Here is a 21866-nt window from a genome sequence, read left to right as displayed (position 1 = left end):
TTGTAATTAATTGACTCAAACAATAATTACGGTCATCCTTCCTTTCTTATACCTTCTCAAATATTTGTTTAACCACCGAAATGAAGCTGTTGGAACTTCTCCCTTCAAAGGATTAAAATAGTATCATATAATTATACTTGTTTGTAGAAAACGCTTTTTATAAATGTTAACGAAGAGTTAACATTGCATTCGTACTGTCGATTTGAAAGTACTGAAAAGTTATGTGGTTAGTAGTGGTTAGTAAACTGAATAATTATTATTTTCAGTTAATTAAACATCAACAAATGACTAAATCTAACTACAATAAGATTATTCTATCGCTAGATTTAAAATTTTGCTATGAAGGTTTTACATAGACTTAAGTGACGCGTTTGATTGCTAATGGACTCTGCTTAGTATGGTAAAAGAGACCCAAAAAATAAGAATCATGAGATCAATTGATAATAATATTTTAAACGTATTATTATCTCATTTCCTTTCTTTTAAGATCATATAAGTGAAATCATTAGAACTATATTTTTATTATAAGATACTTTTACAAATTGTATCACAAAGGTAAAATTATCTTATGGTCGCACGTTCTTAAAGACAAATTAAAGTTGTCCACAGTTTTTTTATGAAATATGGTAATATTAATTTTGTGCATGTACACTAATACCTATTTCTTTTCACAACCTTTTGTGTGATCTTTACAGCAAATTCCAAAAAGATGTTGAACATTATTTCCTTTAATTTCGTCTCTGTTATTTTTATTCCCACGACCTGTCGTATCCATACAGTCGGTCAGACAGATATGCTTTAGATTCGTACGTAAATAACATTGTACGGTAAACGAACAACCTTTGAACCTTAGCTAGCATCGGAATTCTGGGTGTTGACATATCGAATGCCGTTCAGTTTCGCGGTCATTTGAAAGGAAAGGCTAAGTTCGCCTCTAAGAAAATTGGTGTGCTCAACAAGGCGGGAAACGGTGTACCCTCCGGGCCACCGTTTGCAACTCTATAAAGCGCAAATTCGCCGTCCAGTCATGGAGTACTGTGAAACAGCCTTTAGACGGGAGCACCATGGTACCAACTATCTGCACTTGATCGTAATCAACGAAGAGCGATTCGATTGGTCGACGACCAGTCAAGCCTTATCGTTGCGTTGAGATGTTGGGTTTCTCCGCATCTTCTAACACATTTACCATGGAAAATGTTCGGAGGAGTGGTCGGATGCACCTACAGCTGTGTTTCATCATTTGACGTGAAGGGAGAATACGAAATTCCACCCCTATTACCTCAACATCCCTCGCAGCACCACTGTGTGGCACTAGCTAGTCACCGACGTATTTCTGACCTAATTTGACGTAGGGTCCTTCTGAAAAAGAACGTGCGCATTTTAAAAGACCGACAACACACTTGCGAGCCGTCTGACAAAGTGTGTCCATGGGCGGCGGCATTACTTAACATCAAGTGAGGCTCCTGCCCGTTTGTCCCCTGTTATATAAAAAAAAACCTGTAGTAATCCTAAGACATAGATCTTAATAAACTCTAAATTGAGCTTTAGTAAATTAACTTTTGCTTTTGGTAGCTAAATCTACATAAAAGTAGTGTTTTTTGTCTAACATGTTCTTGATGACGAAGCCAAATAACTTACTAATTTGTTATACGTATAAACTTTAAAAGACTAAACTTCTCCGAGGCCATTGCCACATTAAATTAAACAATTGTATGTTAGACGTGTTATAATATAGAAAATTAATGAAGTTGTAAACTCCACATGCTAATAGAAATTCGTGTTTTACACATCTTTTTTAAATCGACAACAGTCGAAACACAACACTCGGCTCGAGAGAATTGTTTAACCTAGGAGCAGGTATATAAGGTTTTTTGCTTTTCAAGGGAATATTATTGAAAAGCCCTTAAATATTTCGTGGTGCTTCCAATTTGCATTTTGTTTTACGTTCATTCTTTTTACGAGCGACTGACCTCGTGAGTGTGAGTAAACTTAAACCCGCCCACGACTAAATACAATTTTATTACTTACAGTCTATTACAATTTAAATAAATTATATCTAATATAACAAATAGAGAAAGTTCCAAATAACATAAACATTCACCAGGCAAGAGAATTTTACGGCCAAATAATGGATTGAGGAAAAAGTTTCCTCGCATTTTTTGAGAAAATTCACAACATTTTTGATAAAGTTTATTTACATTTAACTAGAGTATTTAGAGGTACCTTTTTGTTCAATAACTTTTTGCCATCTATACATAGGGTAGGTGTGGACATGATCCCATTGCTATATATCAGCTTGTTCAAAAATAGTTCGGTTTCATTACGTCGTAATAGAGAATCACAAATAAGTATAGGGTTCATTAGGTTTCTTTCCGTGCGCTCGTGAGGTACCCAACTATCGAACACTTTTGTGTATCCAGTTTTTTTCAAATGCGCCAAAACTGTTTTATGGTCAATTGCCAGTTCTTCAGCTACGTCGTAACTACTGATATGCCAATCTTGCTCCACTTTTTTAAAAATGGCATCCATTGTATCCGTAATAGAGTGACCAGAGCGACGTGCATCTTTGTCATCAAAATTTCCGGATTGAAAACGCTTAAACGAAATTTGTGCTACTCTCACAGACACTGCACTAGGTCACACATTGCAATTTTTTTCGCGGCTTGCGTTGCATTTTTACCTTTTTTGTAGTCAAATTTTAAAATGTATCGAAATTTTTCATTAGATTCACTCATCTTGACTTTATGAATAAAAACACACATTTTGCTACTTTGATATCGGAATTATCTTCTTTAAAATTTAAACTTTTAATGATACCAAAACCAACCAGATACAAATAGTATAGTCAAAGCCATTTTATTACTTTTTCATACAAACTATACTGCGAAAACACTTCAAGGTTCCAAAATTTTACGCGTTTAGAGTTTATCAGTATTTTCAGTTTGAATCTCGAAGATGTAAGTTTTGGTAACCACATCTTTATGCAATATCTTCGATGTTATGGACCAAACGATTTGGATAAGATTTATTTTGGTATAGTATTTTCGTATCGTAAATCCTATATATAATCAATAAAAATACCTAACAATTAGAGAGAGTAAACTAAGAATGCCGTCTCATTATAAAAAAACAAGTACAACCTGAATAATAACGAATGCAATAAATTGTATCAAATAACAAAATGAAATATTTCTGTGAAAAGTTGTAAAAGCAAGACATAATTGTGGTTTTAATGCCTTTGACGGTCAGACGGATCGTTTACAAGGAAAGTCCGCATTTCCGCTGCCGTAATGAACAGATTGTACATAAATATATTCGATAAAAACCTTAGGTAATACATAAGTGATATTAAAAACAGCCTACCGCAAAGAGAGGCCTCTCTTGATATTACGAGCCGGGGCTTCGAGGCGAGGGAGGCACCACCCTGCCGCCCGTCCCTATCGCACCGGGGGTGATCCGATTTGGGTGTCCTTCTTCTGCGCGATGCAAAAAATCATTTATGGAGGTGTAGTATATCATTAACTTAAATAATTATGTGGGCTCGCGACTACGGCGCGCGAAGGAAATCTCCCCGCTCCGGTTACCTCGCTTTTATATTTTCCCACTTTTAGGGAAGGGAAATTGCTAATATTCGAACCCACTAATGTTTTTGATTCCTGTGTGTGTGTTCCATTTTAGCTCTTTCGAAATAAAAAGTGTGTCAATTTCATAATATTTTTAGAAGCTAAGTTATTTACATTCTCGCATTAACATTTTAAGAAATGAAGCTACTAAGTTAAGAACTTATAGCCTATAGATAGATCCTTCGGTGTAGAAATAATAAATATTTTTGTTTTTGGTTTGTTAAGTGAAAGCTAGTGGACGGCAACACCGTCATTATAGCGTGGGGTGTGAAGGAGCGGTTCGTGAGAGTGGATAGTTTGATGATTACAGTCGCATAATGGAGTGCAGCTTTAATCATTGGGGAAATATGCGGCTAAAACGAATTGTGAAACTCTGTGATCCTGAAGCCACCACAATGGGTACATACACTCGCTCGATCTGATATACGCTGTAATTTTCCGTTTGTCTATGCACGTTTAGCTTTAAGCCGCACGTCGCGGATGCCACGGCATACTTTTAATGATTGTCTTCCTATGTTCTAGTATTAAAATAAAAATATCTGATGGCAAATACTGCAAAGTAACTAACATTTTCTTAATGTCGGCTTTACCTGCTTATACTTAGTTTATTATTTTTATATTGAATATAAAGAATTGCCAGTGTAAACTAAAAATTAACAATCAGTTATCCCATCATTTATAAAACAACACAATAGTCATTTGCAATATTTCTATAGTTAATTTATTTTGAATGAGTATCGTACAAATTCAACGAAACAGTGTTATTACAATGACTTCCATTTATATTTCGAAACAGACACATTATTTAACCTTACAATTTAACTCCGTCGCCTAGATCCCGTAGCAACAACTGATGAACTATCACTGAATCTATTATATTCCGAGTAATTAAGTATTAGATACTTGATGATAACAGATATTTAATTATCCCCAATTTTTTTTTATAAAGCCTACTTGACAGCAATTGCCGTTTAGTATTCTGATGGGACTTTCACCTCATATCAACTAAAATAAATTAAAGATAAGTATTTTCTACTTCATACTGTGCCATTTTGATAATTAATACTCGAAATTTTTCAATTTTTGATCATTCACCTGGCCTTCATTAAAGGAGGATTTTCATTGATGTCACTGTACAATCGGAGATCGCTAGCCAGTGTTACGTTCTTATAAAAGTTGTTAAATGGTCAAATACAGAACAACAGTGACGTCCCTTAATCATACCCATGGATTAAAATCAGCAGAATTTTATCCAGAGCTGGATATATTCGCTACTGGGCTGATTAATAAAAAAAAGCATTTATGTTTACTATAATTCTTTAGAAGTTGCAGTTCTGTGGATCTTTAGCGAATCCAGGTCGCACTTGTAAGGGGAGAAGGAGCGGATACTTTTTTCCGTTGCGTTTTCCCCATTCACATATTTAACGCATTTGTGTTGTGCATATCCTCTCGTGGCTCCCAAAGTGGAGGGTTATGTGGGACTCGCTGCTGAGCATAGCCACACACAAACCCCAAGGCGCCACCAGCGATCGCCCGAGGCAAGACACTGTAGGTTTGCCCCGCCAAGCGATCAGCCGTTGCTGATCACTGCCCTCTATGGCCCTTAATGATGTGGAAAGGACCATGGCACAGCAAGAGCCAATTCGCTCTGATTCCGGAACCTCTCCTCGCGAGCTAGTCGGCAAAATCATGGCCGAGAGATCCACTGTAGGGTAACCAACCCTATTTGTCAGGGTCATTGCCTCCAGTGCATTGTGACACTCCAGTATCAGTTAGTTGTTTGTCTTATAACGCACTCTCTGCGGGGTCTTACAGGACTCGTGTTAGAAATACTAGTTTATACTGTTTAAGAAACAACACTGAATCAGACTTAATTACTCTACCTGTTGTTTCCTATTAATATATGTATTTAAATAGTATTTTAGTTCGAAGTCATTTATCTTTTCGTTTACTTTTAAACTTTTGTTCTTGATCGACATTGACAACTGCATGATTTAATATCTATTTTTGAGATCAAACTAAATTTCTTCCGGACATGACTGTGTTGTTGGATAAATACATTTTTAAGAACAGGTTAAACTTAATTAGCATTATACAAGCTTTAACCATTATGTATTGCTGGAGCCTGGAACAAACTGTTGAACATATACTTATACATTGCCCTATATTAGCACCGTAATACAATGAAGGCAAACAAAAATGAAAGCACGAACGTATCGAAAGCAATTGCGCCCCGGCTCGCCCATGAATATTGTAAATAAAATAAGATTCCGAGAGAGATAATAAGAAGAAGATGATTTTTACTCTTGTAGGTACGTATATGGTATTAAAGAAATTTACATCATCGTATGTGGTAGGCATCGTTTGGCAAATACTTGTATATTAAGTGTGTGTGTGTGTGTATGTGTGTGGGCTAAGTTTGCAACATTGTAAGTGAAGGAGCTGGCCCAGTATCATAAATTTCTTAAATTATAAACAGATTTAAAAATATCTTCCCCTAAACAGCAGCTATTGCAATACAAAAAATAGTAAGTATTTCTGAAGTATACTTTTGCAACGAACGGCAAGTAACTGCAAATCTATACATTTGTTACTATTGTCAAAATGTAAACAATCCTCGTCTATAGAAATTCAAATCTGCATTTGGAATTGGTATTTTAAATAACTTTACTATACAATAGAAAGATATTTATTTCCCTAGTTCATATGTTGTTGCATTATATCCACAGTTCGATGGTGTATTCGGCCTGTGGGTGTGTCAGCTACTTACAGTGTGCTTGTTAGTGTGTAGGTACAGAATAAATTTATATAGAATAAGTTGATAATGTTGTTCTATATTGCCATATCCTATTTACAGCTAATTATAATTTATAGGGACGCGGAGCGGTCGTTCGCTTGCTGAGTAGCCGACTCCTGTATTTTTTTAATACATAATCGATTTCACCTAGTTAGGAAGGGGGTTGTGCTGTCCGTATCCGAGGTTGGCTTCACCAGGGGTCTCTAGTTCCTCGATGTGCATCTCGCGGAGTCGACGACGAACTTTACTGTATTCCGTATTATTAGTGGAGAGAACGGTTTTTCCTAAAATACATTGATCTATGGAACTAAAAGTGGCACTATAACGAGGCAAGCGAATAAAAGTTAAGATTTTTTATGCTCTTTTTGAAGCGGTAGGGTTAGGCAACCCTAGTAAGGAAAAAGACTAAAAAAATCTAAAGTGCAAGACCAAATCAACAAAATGTAAATTACAACTAACACTGAAAAATTATACAATTACCGAAATTTGTCTAACAACTTATTAGTATTGATAGAAATAAATTTGGGACGACGTGTAATTTACCGCTGACCTACAATTATTAATTTTTCTAATTTCATAGCATCTCAAGTTTTTGGGCTCAGGGAGAATATTATTACTTTCTTAATGGTGTTTTTGTGTGCTTCATGTAGATATACTTATCTGATGATAGATATCTTTAATTTTGTTTAGGTTATGTTGGAAAGAGACTCATTTATTTTTGGTGAAAATGATGGTTAATCTTCTATTTTATATAATAAAGGAGGGGAAATCGCGTGCCTGTACATTGGAAAAAGTAACCAAAACGGAATATGGGTGACGGCGAGTATACATACTACACGAACTATTTTTTTAATTATTTTCAGTCCGTCCATATGTCCAATTTGATCCCGGGTATAATTGATTGAAATCAATCTCAGGTGGTTTACTTAAGAAAAGAGGTCGAAGTTAGAAAATATTTTAAGACAAGTTTCTTCAATATAGTACTGATGGAGGGACGTCAAATTTGGTTTAAAGATTTATTTGAAATAACGCGACGGAAAGCATACTTTTTGGACATACGGTTATTTGGACTATTACATTAGTGGATTTACTCTATAGAAGATTATTATAGCAAAAAGTTTATTGCTAATTGCATTTTAGCTATTATTCTGTAATTAAATAAATAAAAAGAATCGGATGACAGCAGTGAGGAACAAAAGTTATCGTCCTAAAAGACAAATAAGGACATAGTACACATCAGGACAAATACAATTTTAATATTTTTATATGTATGTTTTGAGTATTGTTTTTCCTAAAGTTGTAGTCAGTGTGGTAAGTTGCTGACTGAGTCAGATAACTGGACAACAAATGGAGCCATTCACAGGTATAAAGAACAAGACGGAATAACGCCCCGTGATGTTATCCGGATAAAATGCATCTTTTTAGGGAAATATATAATCAGCGCCTGTACCGTCAGTCTTGAAATCCCCGACCTCTGGATTGAGAGGCGCAAGTTACTTTTGAGCTCAAATTTTGTTGAATTCCCAGCAAGAAAACATTAAAAGTTCATTTTACCAAAAGACCTGAAAAGGTCTTATGTTTGTTTAGAAAGCTATACGAAACTAAACGTACATCATTAAGCATTAGTACTGGCGCAGAAATTATGCAATTTCATAATAAGTTGCGAGGCGGGTCAGGCGGGAAGGGCGGGGAGGGCGTTGCGGCTGCACACGGCCACACTTTTTTCGCCCCCTTCGGGCACACGTAAGCCAAAACACACTTTAAACCCACGATTTAGAAACGAACTAACGCAAAGAGCTTTTAATTAAATTATTTCTTCATTATTTGATTCCACCTTTTTCAAAATGGCGACAGATTTGTTTGACATGGATTTAAGCGGCAGCCGCCTCTGCCCTTAGTTACACCGATCACTGGTCCCAACTCCGACAGAATTTTAAAGATAACTTATTGATTTGTACTTGTTCACAGTTTTTTTACGAATTGATACTTCGTAGTGTTCAGTTCTACATGTGCAACACACTTATGATCAAAGGCGTTCTAATCTTATCTACGTATTTAAACGAACGGAAGTGTTGCGGTTTGCCCATATTTTTTTGTGAGATTGAATCGTTATGTTGTAATCGACCTGCTCCCTCAGTTCGATCAACCCACAAGTGGCGAGAGCGTCAGATAGTAATGGATCCGGAAGCTCAATGTTTGGACAAGAAGAGACACAAAGCGCCTCGGCGCACAATATGCCGGATGTCGCCACTCGCCGGCCTCTAATGACGCGAACACAACACTCCTTTGTCTCGTAATCTCCTTATTGAGTTACCTTTAATCATTGACGAAATCGACCCCTAACGAACGCTCAATCGCTTGTAATCAATACCCTTCTGGCAAAAAATTGGATTCGACGCTAAGAGGAAATTGGCGCTAACGAGTTCGCCGCGGCCCTAATCTTAGCCTCCGCTGCCTCTCAGCACTCCTGTCGCTTCTTACGATCGCTTAATAACATTTACAATTCTTTATATTCACCTACACTTGACAATCCCTAAAACCTTTTCGTTCCCATTATAACTTTAAAAAACAATTGAATATAAATTAAATTTAAATTAAAAATACATTTGTGCCGTTTTCTTTCGCCGCCTCATAGGCTAATTGGATTCTTTGCCGTTAAGTATTGCAAGGTACCGAAGTGTAAAACACTATCCAATAGGTACGTGTTTTTAAGAGAGATATATGTATAAATTAAAATATATCTCCAATATCATTTCTATGGTTGTGAAGATCAGATTCACACAAATGTGTAAACAAAATCTACTTCTAATTCAAACTAAGCTGTGTAAACGATTATATTAATAAATGTTTCGTGGCTATCAGTCCAACTAAACTGTTCTCTACCCATTGTGGTTTTACGACTTTTGACGATCGAACTTCTAGACAAAACTAGCTTCAGTCGTCATTCCGAGATTTACTAAAATTCACCACACATTCACTGATGCAGAATTAATACGACGCCGATAACTCCAAATTGTGTCATCGGAAGAGTTTAGTAAGTTTGAATATTCCTCCCAAAAACAACTTGAACTTGCGAAAAAATATTTGAGATCATTAAAAAATATTAAATTGAACTTATGTATTTCGAACATGTAATAAAAAAAGATTGGATATAAAATATTTCCCACAAATATTTTTTTTGCAGTTTATATGTGCACAAAGTGATATTTATATATAGGTAAGGATATCGTATTATCAAAGAAAAATTAACCACTTTTTCTTACTGAATATAGTATATTTTAGGTTCTATAGAAAGCGTTTTTACAAACTGATAAGAATTGAAACAAATCTGTTAGTGTGGTGGGTGTTATAAAGCTGAGAAATAGATAATACTTGGATATTTACATTTCGATTACGCCTCTAATCTGTCTCTGATCTAAATGAATCGGTCTCACGTGCATTTGCGCCATTTGATACACACACATCGACTATATTTGTAAGAACAACTAAATAAAAGCGAACTTCTTCGGCCCACTTTCAAGCAGAATGCTACACTATTATAGTAACTGTGTTAGATGATTATTATAAAGGTATCTTGTAGGTGTAGCAACAAAACACTAAAACAATTTTATTTACCAGAGATCCACTTGACTTATGTGAATAAACTTTGCATCCCGTTCTGTTTCACTTAAAGAATAAAGAGACAGAAACGCTTTCCGGCGTGCTAACAAATAGAATTGCGGTAAACCTGTAGCCCATACCGGATAAGAAATAATCTGCTTACGAAAAATATCTATTAATATAATAAATGAAACAGCTATTTTTTTATGGGAAATCGCCGTACATACCTACTATCAAGCGCAATAGAACAGATTTACATTGATAAAATAATTAACCAACAGGCTACAATATAGGGGCCAAGAAAGAGAAAAACTTAGCGATTATCATCCACGGAAACGGAATGCCTAAAGCCATTACTCAATACATTCAACAATTAAATGCCTCTAAAGACATCACCATTCTCCAAAAACAGGCTGCCATTCACACCTCGACCATCACCGATAAAGTTTAAGGAGATATAGTATTCCTACATCGAACATAAAAACGTAGACTACAATTATTAAATTAACGGTATTATTGGTACGGAGACGGGTTGACTGCAATACTCACTACATAGAGAACTTTTCAGCAGGCGGAAATATGATTTCTGACAGTTTCAGGCAGTTTTAGAACATGTCGTGGGTCCCTACGTGTCAAAATTCTAAGAAGACGTGTCAAAATTCTAAAAAAAATTTATTTCATTTTTGGCTTTATCTTGTATATACCTTTTGTGTAGGTAAGATTTTTTTAAATATTTTGTGGTTTACTAGATAAACTTAACGTATAAGAGAATAAGTAGAATGGTTTCAAAGAATTTATATCGTATGGACGATATACCTTTGTACTACGATTTTAAAAGTGTGCCAATCGACGCGAGCGGGAGTCGAACTTAACGTCATTTACGTGGGTTTTCCCTAGTAGAACGTACTATTTTGCAGTTAAGTGGTGTATTTTATTGTTATTATGCATTAATAATATACTATATAACTGTGAAACATAAGTAACAATAGATCAAAGTAATTAGTGCAAATTAAGAAAGCAATGGATCCAGAATTCTAGAAGATTAAATGTTTTTAAGATTTTCAAAGCCACTTTTATCTGAGGCCTGTGTTCCATTTGTATATACCTACCACCAATGATAAAGCTATATAGATCCGTAAGGCAATATAATGATATCGTCAATGAACAGTTAAACAACAAAAATGGAAGCTCATTCGATTGAGCTTCCATTTTGTCCATCGAAACATTTTACAGCATTGTTTTGTTATATGCTAACATCAGTATATACGGATATAATTTTATTTTTGGTGTAAAATAAAACGAAACAAGTTGTGTGTTCTTTTGTACAATGTTGAAGCCGGTGTATTAGATTCTGGTCAGACTAGTGCGCAGGCCAGAATCGCAGATGGCAGAAGATAGACTTGTGCCATCGTTTCTTTGAAAAGGCAGATGAGGCAGACTCATAACGAAGCAGATAGCGTTCATGCGGTTATAGAGAAATCAGTAAAAAACAAAATCATTTATACCTGATAAATTCCTTGGGCTAAACAGAATTTCCCACCCTATACAATCGTAAAAGTGGATCAAGATTTAATTAAATATTTTAAAGAATGGCTACATACTAAATACTAGCTAAAATATACGAACTCTAAGAAAATTATTAGGAATGGAAACAATAGAAGTTACAATTCGAGGGCGCTGTCCTGACGTTTTAAAATTAAAATATGTTTTTTGAAGATAGCTATAGAAAACTGTGTAAACTGAGCACAGATACACAAGAGCAAGAGGCCATACTAGAAAGGTTATAGAAACAGACAATTGAGATATTTTAATACTTTTTGTGACAATGATAATTTCACAAAAGAATCATGATTTTTTTAAAAACCTTAATGAAGTCCAGGGTGACGACGAAAATGATTAATTGCATAATTTAGTAACTAATTAATTTAAAAAAATAGTTTAGAAATTAAATAATCTTACTTCTCAGTCCGAATGAAGCTTTGATGATAATTAGATAAGTTATATCTTTGGATAATTAAAATATTATTATAGATTACATTTATAAAATCGCTTTTTTAAAATAGTTGGTTACGAAGCATTAAATGCACCGTTATTTTCTATTTTAAATTCGTATTTAATTGTGTCTATTAAAAAAATTATAATATGATACTTGAAACGTATTTTATTTAGTTAAAATAATTATTTTATTAATTAAAAATTATAGTGATTATTATTTTAATTTAGTACGTCGTGATTTACATTCCCCTAAAGCAGTCCTACTCTAATAAAAAATAACTACTTATAAATAAATATATTTTTTTACGTTAAAGGGTAATAATCTTAGATTATTCAAGTCAAACCTTTCATTATAATAACATAAAATAAATTTAATGAAAAAATTGTTAATGTTATAGATGTCATTTCTCCTATGTATAAACGGTTAACTTAGACTTAGTTATATAAAATGTATAATGTAGAAACAGTCATCCATCGAGTTTTTAATGAAAACACGTTCATACGTATTATATATAATTATTTATACAATGGGTTAATAGAATCATAAAAATGAAATCTTAATATATATAAATCTCCTGTCACGATGTTTGTCCGCAATAGACTCCTAAACTACTTAACTTTAAATTAAATTGGCACACCGTGAGGGACACCGTGTACGTAGGGACCGTCGATGTGTATTCGAGTGGTGCAGTTTTCAGGAGACCCGTTTTCAGGCGTTTTCAGGCCTAGTTAACCCCCTTTGATGAGGGAATATTCTAGACCGAATTTTCTAGGTGTGAGACAAGGACGGAATGATACGCGAGAGAGAGGGAACATCGGAACCTTCTCGAAACTAGACTGAGCACTCTAGAACGCCGTACGACAAGGACGTAGCAACGTGCGAACGAGACAAAGAGTGCGGACGTTCTAGAATTGTGCAATCGCTACTCAGTAGCAATCCCGCCTTATTATTGCCCGCCCGAGAGTTGTCGAATATTGTTTAAGATTATTCCCAGGGTTGTATAAACGAGCCGAAACGCGCCCAGTTAGTTCAGTTTCGAATCCGATATCAAGATATAAACACCGAAGCGATAAAGTGTGAATAAAGGGAAGACAAGTGATAAAGTACTGTATGAAGTGTGCATAATTAAGTAATTAGTGACTGTATTGGTGTGTAATAAGTGCATTTCTGCGAGTAATTGTGTTCATAAATTCCACATTAATTTATCAATAAATGAACCTTCGAAGATCGTTGAAATGTAGACCCACCTAAAAATCCATAAAAGTTAAATCAGGACTGCCTGGAGGCCAATTTACCTGAGAAAAGTGCACGAAATCGTGGCAGAGACGTATTGGACGTGTGTGACGTGTGTGACGGTGCTACTGCTACTCCTCCTTAGCCTCCTGCTGGAACCATGTTCTTTGATTATAGCCAGGAAGTTCAGACAACAAGAAGTCATCTAACATTTTCACATAACGCTCTGAATTGACTTGTAAACTTTCTTGAAATGTCAGTGCACGCTGTGGAGGTAAAAATAACACCTAAATAAAAATAATATTGACAAATCCTATATATCAAACTTTAAATTGGAATTTGGATTTCAGAGGTTGCGAGTGGGACAGTAAGGTAAATAACATCCACGTGCCGGAAACATATATTTAAATAAAAAAAATAACAAATACCAAAATAAATATTAAATAACCTAAACTAACAATAGATAATAATAGATTTTTTGGACATCTGGCGCTACGGGAAATGCAACCACTCTAAAGTCAAAGTCAAATCATTTATTCATATAGGTAACACGTACACTTATGAACGTCAATAAAAAATAAATAAACGTTAAATGTTTCTAATTTCACATTTACTGCCAGTTCTCAAATCAAGGGCGTAGAACGGAAGAGAAGAACTGGCAATAAACTCTCCGCCAAGTTTTTTAATCGCCAAGTTTTTTTTGCGCACCAACGCATAGGCATGTTTAGCGACTAAAGCTGGTCGCCGAAGACGACCAAAAAGTCGGATCTGTGGAGGCTGTGCTTTGCTACAGCGAGTGGAAGCTGCTCTCCCTCCGCGCCTACGGATTGAAAATAACGCTTTAGGGTTAGAATATACTTGTAACACATCAGTTGAGATTGACTGAATCGACGTTGTTATAAATATGACCTAACTTAACCAAGATCTAGTTTATATGTAGATAATATAATGTAACAGTTAACGTGTAGTAAATATTAATTAATAGTGCTATAAAACAATTACCTTAATATAGCCTTATTTTACAATCGAGTTCCAAAAATCCAAAAAAAATAAACGCAGAAGCACATTTACGTAAACTTGAAAGTAACGGTTTGAATCTGTCAGTGTAATTTCAGATGTTCTGAAATACACGCTGCTTGAAATATATTATTAATCATTAGAAAAGTTGAAAATGTACGTTTCGGTTAACGAATTTCAATACAATACACAAAATTAGAATTAATATTTTTTTTACTTAGACAAGACTACGGCAGTCAAAATTAATTGGAAAGGTTCTTATCAAGGTCTTTTGAGACACTTGCAGAATCAATATTATCAAATTTAGGTAACGTATTTCAAAATCCACTTAAAAAATGTATAGGATTGTGATATACACTAGTCATAATTTGGTTTAAGTGATGTTTCTGAATATTACCATTAATGTGCCTCTCACTATCTGAGTCCAATCAATGAGAGTTGTAGCAAATTTGGTTTAAAATACCGTACCGTAATACTTGGTTTAAAATAAAATAATAAATTTAGTTTATCTTAGACCTTCTTTGTTTCAAAAATCTATAATTTTGTAGTGTAGCCGCAACTGTAGTGTAACTGTAAAATGTTCACCAAAGACCTAGGTTTGATCAAAGAAAGATATGAGATCTTTCAAGAAATAAAAGAATGTGGTGTCTCCTTAATTTGATAGTAACTGGCTCTGGGAGTCTCATTGCACAAAATGCGACTACAACAAACTTAACCTATTGCATCGCTTCACGCCGGTTTTCTGTTAGACAGTGGTACTGCCCCGGTCGGGTCGGCCGTATGACTGAAGTCCGTAAGCAACAGAATGGCAATTCCACTAAGAAGAGGGTTGAATGATTGCACTGGTGAAATGTTACCTAATATGTATTTCAGAGTTGACTGGAAGACTGCCTCAATACACCCGATCCCTAAAAAAAGTAACTGCTCTGATTCATCCAACTATTGATATATTGCCTCTTTCTTCTCTAAAATAATGTTTTAGTATACGTAAGAGGGGAGGGGCTGGACTTCAGCTTGGGCATCTTCGATCAACTTTACTGTCTTCAATAAATATATACGAACGACACACTTAATTTGATGGTTTTAGTTAAAAAGCTTGATGAGAATGTATAGCTCACGCTTGGTCACGTGACAAAGTGATTTTGTCTCAAGCACCGATAATGGTCTCTCTATACATAATTAAGTTTTAATATTCACTTTGTCTGTGGACTGTCAATTGTTATTTGTGACATCTTCTGCTTGATTTGTGTTCTGACTTTTACGTTTTATCGTTACTAAATTACTATCTGTGCTTCTTATCATCTTCTGAATCATATTTTTCATTTTGGTTCTGTTAACCTATCTACACAGGCAAACATTTATATTAAATATTTTATTTTAAAATGTTTAAAACATTTTTATGTAATTTTAGTAATAATATATCGCGAAGCTTCCACACCTCACAATGTTTAAATGAAGTAAGATTACTGTCAAGGTTAAGGGTAGTGGATAACTCGGATATCGGAAAACGAGCAATGGCTGAGGGTAAACCTCCTAAAATTATTTGTGTCTATAATAAACGGCGTAAGTTCTTGCATTAATATATTATTACAATGCCATACATAATAATTAAAACTCTGTTCTTATTGTTCCTAACAGGTGTTGGTTTAATTGGAGATAGAGTACTAGTAGCTATTAAGGGACAAAAGAAAAAAGGTATTCTTGTGGGACTGAAACAAACACAGAAGTCTAAAGTTCCAAAATTTGACAGCAACAATGTTGTTTTAATTGATGATAATGGAACTCCCCTAGGCACTCGCATTCATGTTCCTATCCCAACAATATTGCGGACAATTCTAAAGGAAAGAACACATTCCAAAGGAGCAGACTACACCAAACTTCTAGGAATAGCCACACGTTTTGTATAGTGTAAATGTTAATTTATTAGGATTAATATACAAGTTAGAGCTTTTCTTTCACTTTTTTTTATATTATAGACACTAAGAAATTAAACAAACAATGAAATTTGAAAATTTAATAAAACTTATAATCAGTTCCAGTTAAAGAACAGACTTAGGACACGCTATCTAACAAGAGAAGACAAAATACTATTTGTACTAATTACTCAATTATATATGCATTGTCTCTGATAACTTGAAAATAAGACTGATTGGTACTTCATTACATTTTCTAATCTTTTTGCCTTTAATAATAAAACACTGTTTTATTCTAAGCTGTTACTAAAATCAAGTAAGTACCGAGACAATGCCTTATTTACAGGTGCCTATTTCACACACATGGACACAATACACATTAGATAAAATGATAAAGAAGGATGAGGCAGCGAGTGCAGATCTTATTCAATGCCATGTTAATATTGCTTAGTGTAACAGCACACCAATATAAAGGCACATTGCATATTTTTATACATTATATTACAACATTAATTTGCTGTCAATCCAATTTGGTATCTACAATTAGATTTTTGAATTTTCTGAAAGCTATTTACCATATTGATCGCAGTTATTAATCCAAGCAACAGCCAAATTTAATGTATATACAGAATAAAGAAATAGTTGCTGTTAAATGACTAGAGATTACGCGTGTCTATTAAAATATAGTGCGGTTTACAAAATTGTGCCCATCGAAGACTTCCTCATAGAATCATGGGAATAAAATACTAGAATTGAAATCGAACAATAAGCTTTACAACGTGTCCACTGTCCAGCAAGTGGCTTAACTTATTGTTATAATTAAGTACTTTTAAACGTTATTATACAATTCGTTCAGAGAAAATACAAAAATCTTAATTCACATTACACAATATAAAATGGTAGCGATGTGTCGTTAGAGCTTACATACGAACTTACGTCGATAAATGTTAGATTTAAGGTCTCGGGTGGGCCTCGTATTCTTTTATATATAGATCTTTCTAAATATCGGTAGCCATATTTGTATAAGCAGTTTTGTGATGAAAGCGCCCCGTAAGCTCTAGTGACACCTCACTCTAAGGCGAGTGCAGCCTTGGGTCAGTTTCCCAAAGGTCGCATCCACGCTTGAGGAAACTCGGGACTGATAGGAGACGTGTTCATTTGATACAATTCAGGATCTGGAATATATAAAGCGAATTGATAAACTGAGACGTGAGGGTCCATACGCAGTGTCCGGCCGAAGCGACGACTCTATCTACGGCTAGCCGTAACCTAAATCGGCCGACACCTAAATAAATATAAAACACTAAATAACAATATAATTACCACAACAAAATATAAACATATGATAATGATTTGACTACGGTAACTAGTGTAAAGTAAATATGTATGTATGTCTGTCTTATATTTAGTGATAGTATGCGTGCGGGTCCTCGCTCGCCGTTTTGTACTTTCTTAAATGCATTGCTTCGGTAGGTGCAACTATTTTTAGCGCGGAGAGCCATTCGCCGCAAACGCTTCAGTTTTCAGATCATAATATGAGTGGTCCGAATAAATAATGCGAGGACCGCGATCGAAGAAGTGTCTAACTAGAGCGATAGAGATTTGAGGACGAGATAAATATGTACTTAATCTACATCTCTATGTACTGAGACGACGTCGCGCCTCCTGAGACGTACCAGGCGATATATTCATGAATCTACTTCGATCTGGTACTTCTTTACTCCGCGTTAGCCTTACATAGCCAATAAATACACTGCAGAGTGAGAGTATTTGAAATGAAAAAGAACAAATATATAAAGCTAAGGCGCGGCGAGAGGCGTCTAGACGTCGACCACCATCTTTTTGTGAATGTCAGTGTTGCCGACCACGGAGCAGAACTCCTCGAACGAGATCTTGCCGTCTTCGTCCTTGTCCGCGAAGAGAATTGTCTTGTCCACGATCTGCTGCAGCTGCGTGTCCTTCAGATTGTTGCCCACCATCATCTTCAGCACCTGCTCACGGAATACGAATATGTTATTATATGTACAAACGAATTGATGAAATGGAAATCGATTATCACTTTGAGCTTTACAATATAATTCTTCTAAATTTACATCCAGTTCTACAAGTTCTGATTAAGGGCATCAAAAAACATTCCACATTTTACATCTCAAAGCCAGCATAATGGTACAGTAATGAAAGCGTGCAGCGGGACGTATGTACCTGAAAGAGCTCGCCGTTGGAGATGTAGCCGTCGTTGTCCATGTCGTAGATACGAAAAGCGAAGCGCAGCTTCGAGAGCTTGTCTCCCTTGACGCTGAACTGCGATACTCCTTGGATGAACTCCTTAAAGTCCACCTCTCCATTACCATCGGCATCGAAAATAGCGATGACGCGCTGTACCAAGGGGTTCTGCTGCAGCTCAGGCAGCGACATGAACTCATCGATGGACAAGGCGCCCGAGTTGTCCAAATCCAGCTTACGAAACCGCTTGCCCAGACGCCGGATCTCGTCCGCATCGACTGCGCACACCGGCAGTTAGTATTAGGAAGACAACAGTAACTGTGGCATTTAAAAGAATATACACTTTCCAGCAAAGATACGTAAAGCAACACTTCACTGAGTTTGAACTGGGCAAGTGTACTTTCCTTCAAATGTGAGATATTCTCGTAAGGAAAAGAAAATATCAACTATTGAAATACATATATATACTCTCGAAAAGTCTATCCTGCTAATTCAGTTGGTTACGTTAAAGTTCAGAGAGATAGACATTTCGTTACCCTTTAAATATTTGAAATAAAACCCACAATATAAAAGATTACGTTGGTCATTCAGGCATAACATTTTAGTACCTATATTTCGGAAAAAATTTAGAGTATCACGACTTGACCTGGATAAAACAATACACTATGTAATTGGTTCTATCTATGAAGCGTGATAACACGGCGCGCTTTCGTCCGTCATCCATTCTATTATTAACATACATAAGCGATACTATGCTCCCGTGCACAAAGCGAGCTATATATTTAAACTATATGTCACACTCTATAAGATGATGATGGAATGTTTATGCATGAAATTATGCCACTTTTTCATTCAAAGCACACCACACATTTACATGACATGATTATCATAATATGTGTACCTACACTGGCCAAAATCTAAGTTAAAATGTCTTATACAAGCAGGTGTTAAATCACCATCATCATTCTAATTCTCTAGAAGACAAACAGAACTTAAATTCACTGATGGTTATTCTCAATTTGTTTTAGGTGTATCATACAGTAAACGTTTTACAATCACAAAATATGTATGATTTTGTTTATCTAGCACACTTATGGTAAATAAGGAATTTAAATAGTTGTATTTGCAATTAATTAGTAGATAGCGATTTCTTGTTTGTTAACCACAAAAAAGAAAGGCCAGGTTATCAATATAATAGTTTTGTCAATTAGTAACATTGAATTGATATGAGAATTTGTAGCCTTTTTGAAAGTATGTACTATGAATAATAAAATATTAAAGAAAATTATGTAAATATTTAACATCTACAACATTGAGTACTTAGTTGGACATTGGTTGCATTTGCTATATAGTACAATTTGAGAAATTGTACCAATGTATGTCTTAAGACACAAACAATCCTAAACTATTGTTGAAAGCTTTGTTTTGTAATGTACATCATGCTATACTATAAGATCTCATAGTCAATAAATCTTTCTACAATATGTAGGGACTAGGTTGTCACCTGCCCTTTGAATAATGAAACTATACACCGAGTGTAATGTGCACTGCGGCGTGATAATGTAATGACCATCAGTGAGCAACACTCACAGTTTTCCACCTTAAAATCAATGCAGTTAACACGAGCTGAAACAACACCCCAAATTACCGGACCATCAACAACAAACCATGAACACCCAGGATATGCAAATAGTACATGCCGATAGTTTTCCATACCTGTTAACTAGTCTTTTTAGCATGGATGAATTTTAATTACTTTACAAATATTAGTACTACTCTTACAAATTCTTTTTTTAATCTGATTTTTTTACTTGTAATAGCAAAATAATTTATTACTTACAATTTGAACATAGCTCCATAGGAATTGAGTTTTCGTTTCCCTGTAAAATGGTAAATATTTAGATATTAACATTTTTCAGTAATAACAAATTTTCATTTACTGAAAGGTACTAACAATAAGAAATATCCGCAACATATTCCTAATAAGACGCAACGCAAATATAAAAAATAAAATGATAATCTGATGTAAAAACATGTATAAAATATGTAATACTTTAGATCCATCTGTAAATTACTACTTCTTTTTGTCTTAGACTGTCAAAAAATCCTGTAAAAGGTCTTGCTCAGATAAGCGTACTTACCATTTTTAAGAATTTATAAATTTACAGCTTTTTAGCTTAACGATTTAAATGTATGATGTCACGTTTCACGTTCAACTAGAAATTTTGCTTAAAATGTAATAGTTATGGTAATTTTTTTCGAGATTGCAATTTGTTGAATTTGCATCGATTTGAAAAATTTGATAATGACAAAAGTAAATTGACAATCGACGTATAGAACTTCAAATGTCAAGTTATCAAATACGTTAAAGTATGATTTTATGGTATAATGTGACCTCATTAGGTATAGGCTGTGGTTATGGTGCTATCAATCACGAGAATGACTTTCAAGTTTCGTTTTTTGCTTCTTATTCATAGGGTGCGATATGCTTTTTGGCAGAAGATCCTGATGCTGTTTCTGACTCTGTCACTGATGTAGTTTTGCAGGGAAAGGAACTTTTATTCCTTCCTCTGCAGTGCCCATTAGTATCAAGTTCCAATCCTGGTTCTCTTGCAAAACGGCAGCACACTGAAAGCAGAAGTATTTATAAGCCTGGGCATAAAAGGTGGCATCGCGTGATGAGAAAACCAAATAAAAGCAAAGTCAAAAAAATGTGAGCCGTCACGGGACGCCTGGCAAATGTGAAACATCGACATTATTTTGTAAAAGTAATATGCAGAAAAGAACATATTGTGATAGGAACTAAATATGTCATAATGATAAAATAAAATATTACGATTTTTTTCCAGATATCGATGACTATTTATTGAATAAACATTTATTTTCATTAAATATAAATTAAAAATATTATAGATACACACACACGTCGCCACACCGTACACACTACTGCATATAGACTGAATATATATACCATCGTATAGCGTGGCGACACGTCGCCACGGCATGCGTCGCCACGCCAGAAATCGGTTTTACGTGCGGCTATAGATGTTTCACATCAAAAAGTCTCGACTCGGCTCTACATATCAATCCACGAGATATCAATTGCCAATGCAAAGTCCGAACATATTGATAGAATTAGTAAGAGACTTCCTCGCCTCCCTTTGGGTATATTTCTTGTCCCTTGCATTTTGAAATCAAGTCATAGTTCATGATGCCTGGTGAAATAGGGTCGATTGAATTTTTAACAATAATAAAGCCTTTTATTTCCAGAAAAGTGATACATAATATACTTGATTAATGTAAACAATTATGTCTCGCAATTCGGCGTGCCTGGCCTTGGCATAGGCCTCCTCCAGCTCTCTCCATTGTATTCTATCCTCTGCGATTCTGGTCCAATATGTTCCCAAAGTCAAGCTGATGTCGTTTTTCCAGCATGATTTCGGGCGACGATGACGTCTAGTCCC

General features: G+C 35.1%; 2 protein-coding genes across 7 annotated transcripts; one reads left to right on the top strand and one right to left on the bottom strand.

The window, feature by feature from the left end:
* The first annotated feature begins 15571 nt into the window (after nt 1–15571).
* LOC123714050 (39S ribosomal protein L14, mitochondrial) lies at nt 15572–16218 on the top strand. Its single transcript, XM_045668112.1, has 2 exons — nt 15572–15829; nt 15905–16218. The coding sequence occupies exons 1-2, from the start codon at nt 15649–15651 to the stop codon at nt 16171–16173; spliced, it is 450 nt and encodes a 149-aa protein (XP_045524068.1). The 5' UTR covers nt 15572–15648; the 3' UTR covers nt 16174–16218.
* A 47-nt stretch (nt 16219–16265) lies between these two features.
* LOC123714048 (calcineurin subunit B type 2) lies at nt 16266–21342 on the bottom strand. Of its 6 annotated transcripts, none has more exons than XM_045668107.1 (6): nt 21324–21342; nt 20798–21030; nt 20243–20282; nt 19993–20028; nt 18382–18680; nt 16266–18170 (listed from the first exon to the last, which is right to left on the bottom strand). In XM_045668107.1, the coding sequence occupies exons 3-6, from the start codon at nt 20259–20261 to the stop codon at nt 18000–18002; spliced, it is 525 nt and encodes a 174-aa protein (XP_045524063.1). In that variant the 5' UTR covers nt 20262–20282; nt 20798–21030; nt 21324–21342; the 3' UTR covers nt 16266–17999. The 6 variants fall into 6 exon arrangements, with proteins under 6 accessions (XP_045524063.1, XP_045524064.1, XP_045524065.1 ...); XM_045668108.1 differs by having other exon boundaries at nt 21239–21330; XM_045668109.1 differs by lacking the exons at nt 20798–21030; nt 21324–21342 and adding an exon at nt 20544–20781 and having other exon boundaries at nt 16266–17354; nt 18045–18170.
* Nucleotides 21343–21866: the final 524 nt, after the last annotated feature.

The sequence above is a fragment of the Pieris brassicae genome, chromosome 9 (assembly GCF_905147105.1).
Source record: "Pieris brassicae chromosome 9, ilPieBrab1.1, whole genome shotgun sequence".
Taxonomy (NCBI): domain Eukaryota; kingdom Metazoa; phylum Arthropoda; class Insecta; order Lepidoptera; family Pieridae; genus Pieris; species Pieris brassicae.
Note: the sequence above shows the minus strand (reverse complement) of the source record. Positions and strands in the feature narration are given on the sequence as shown.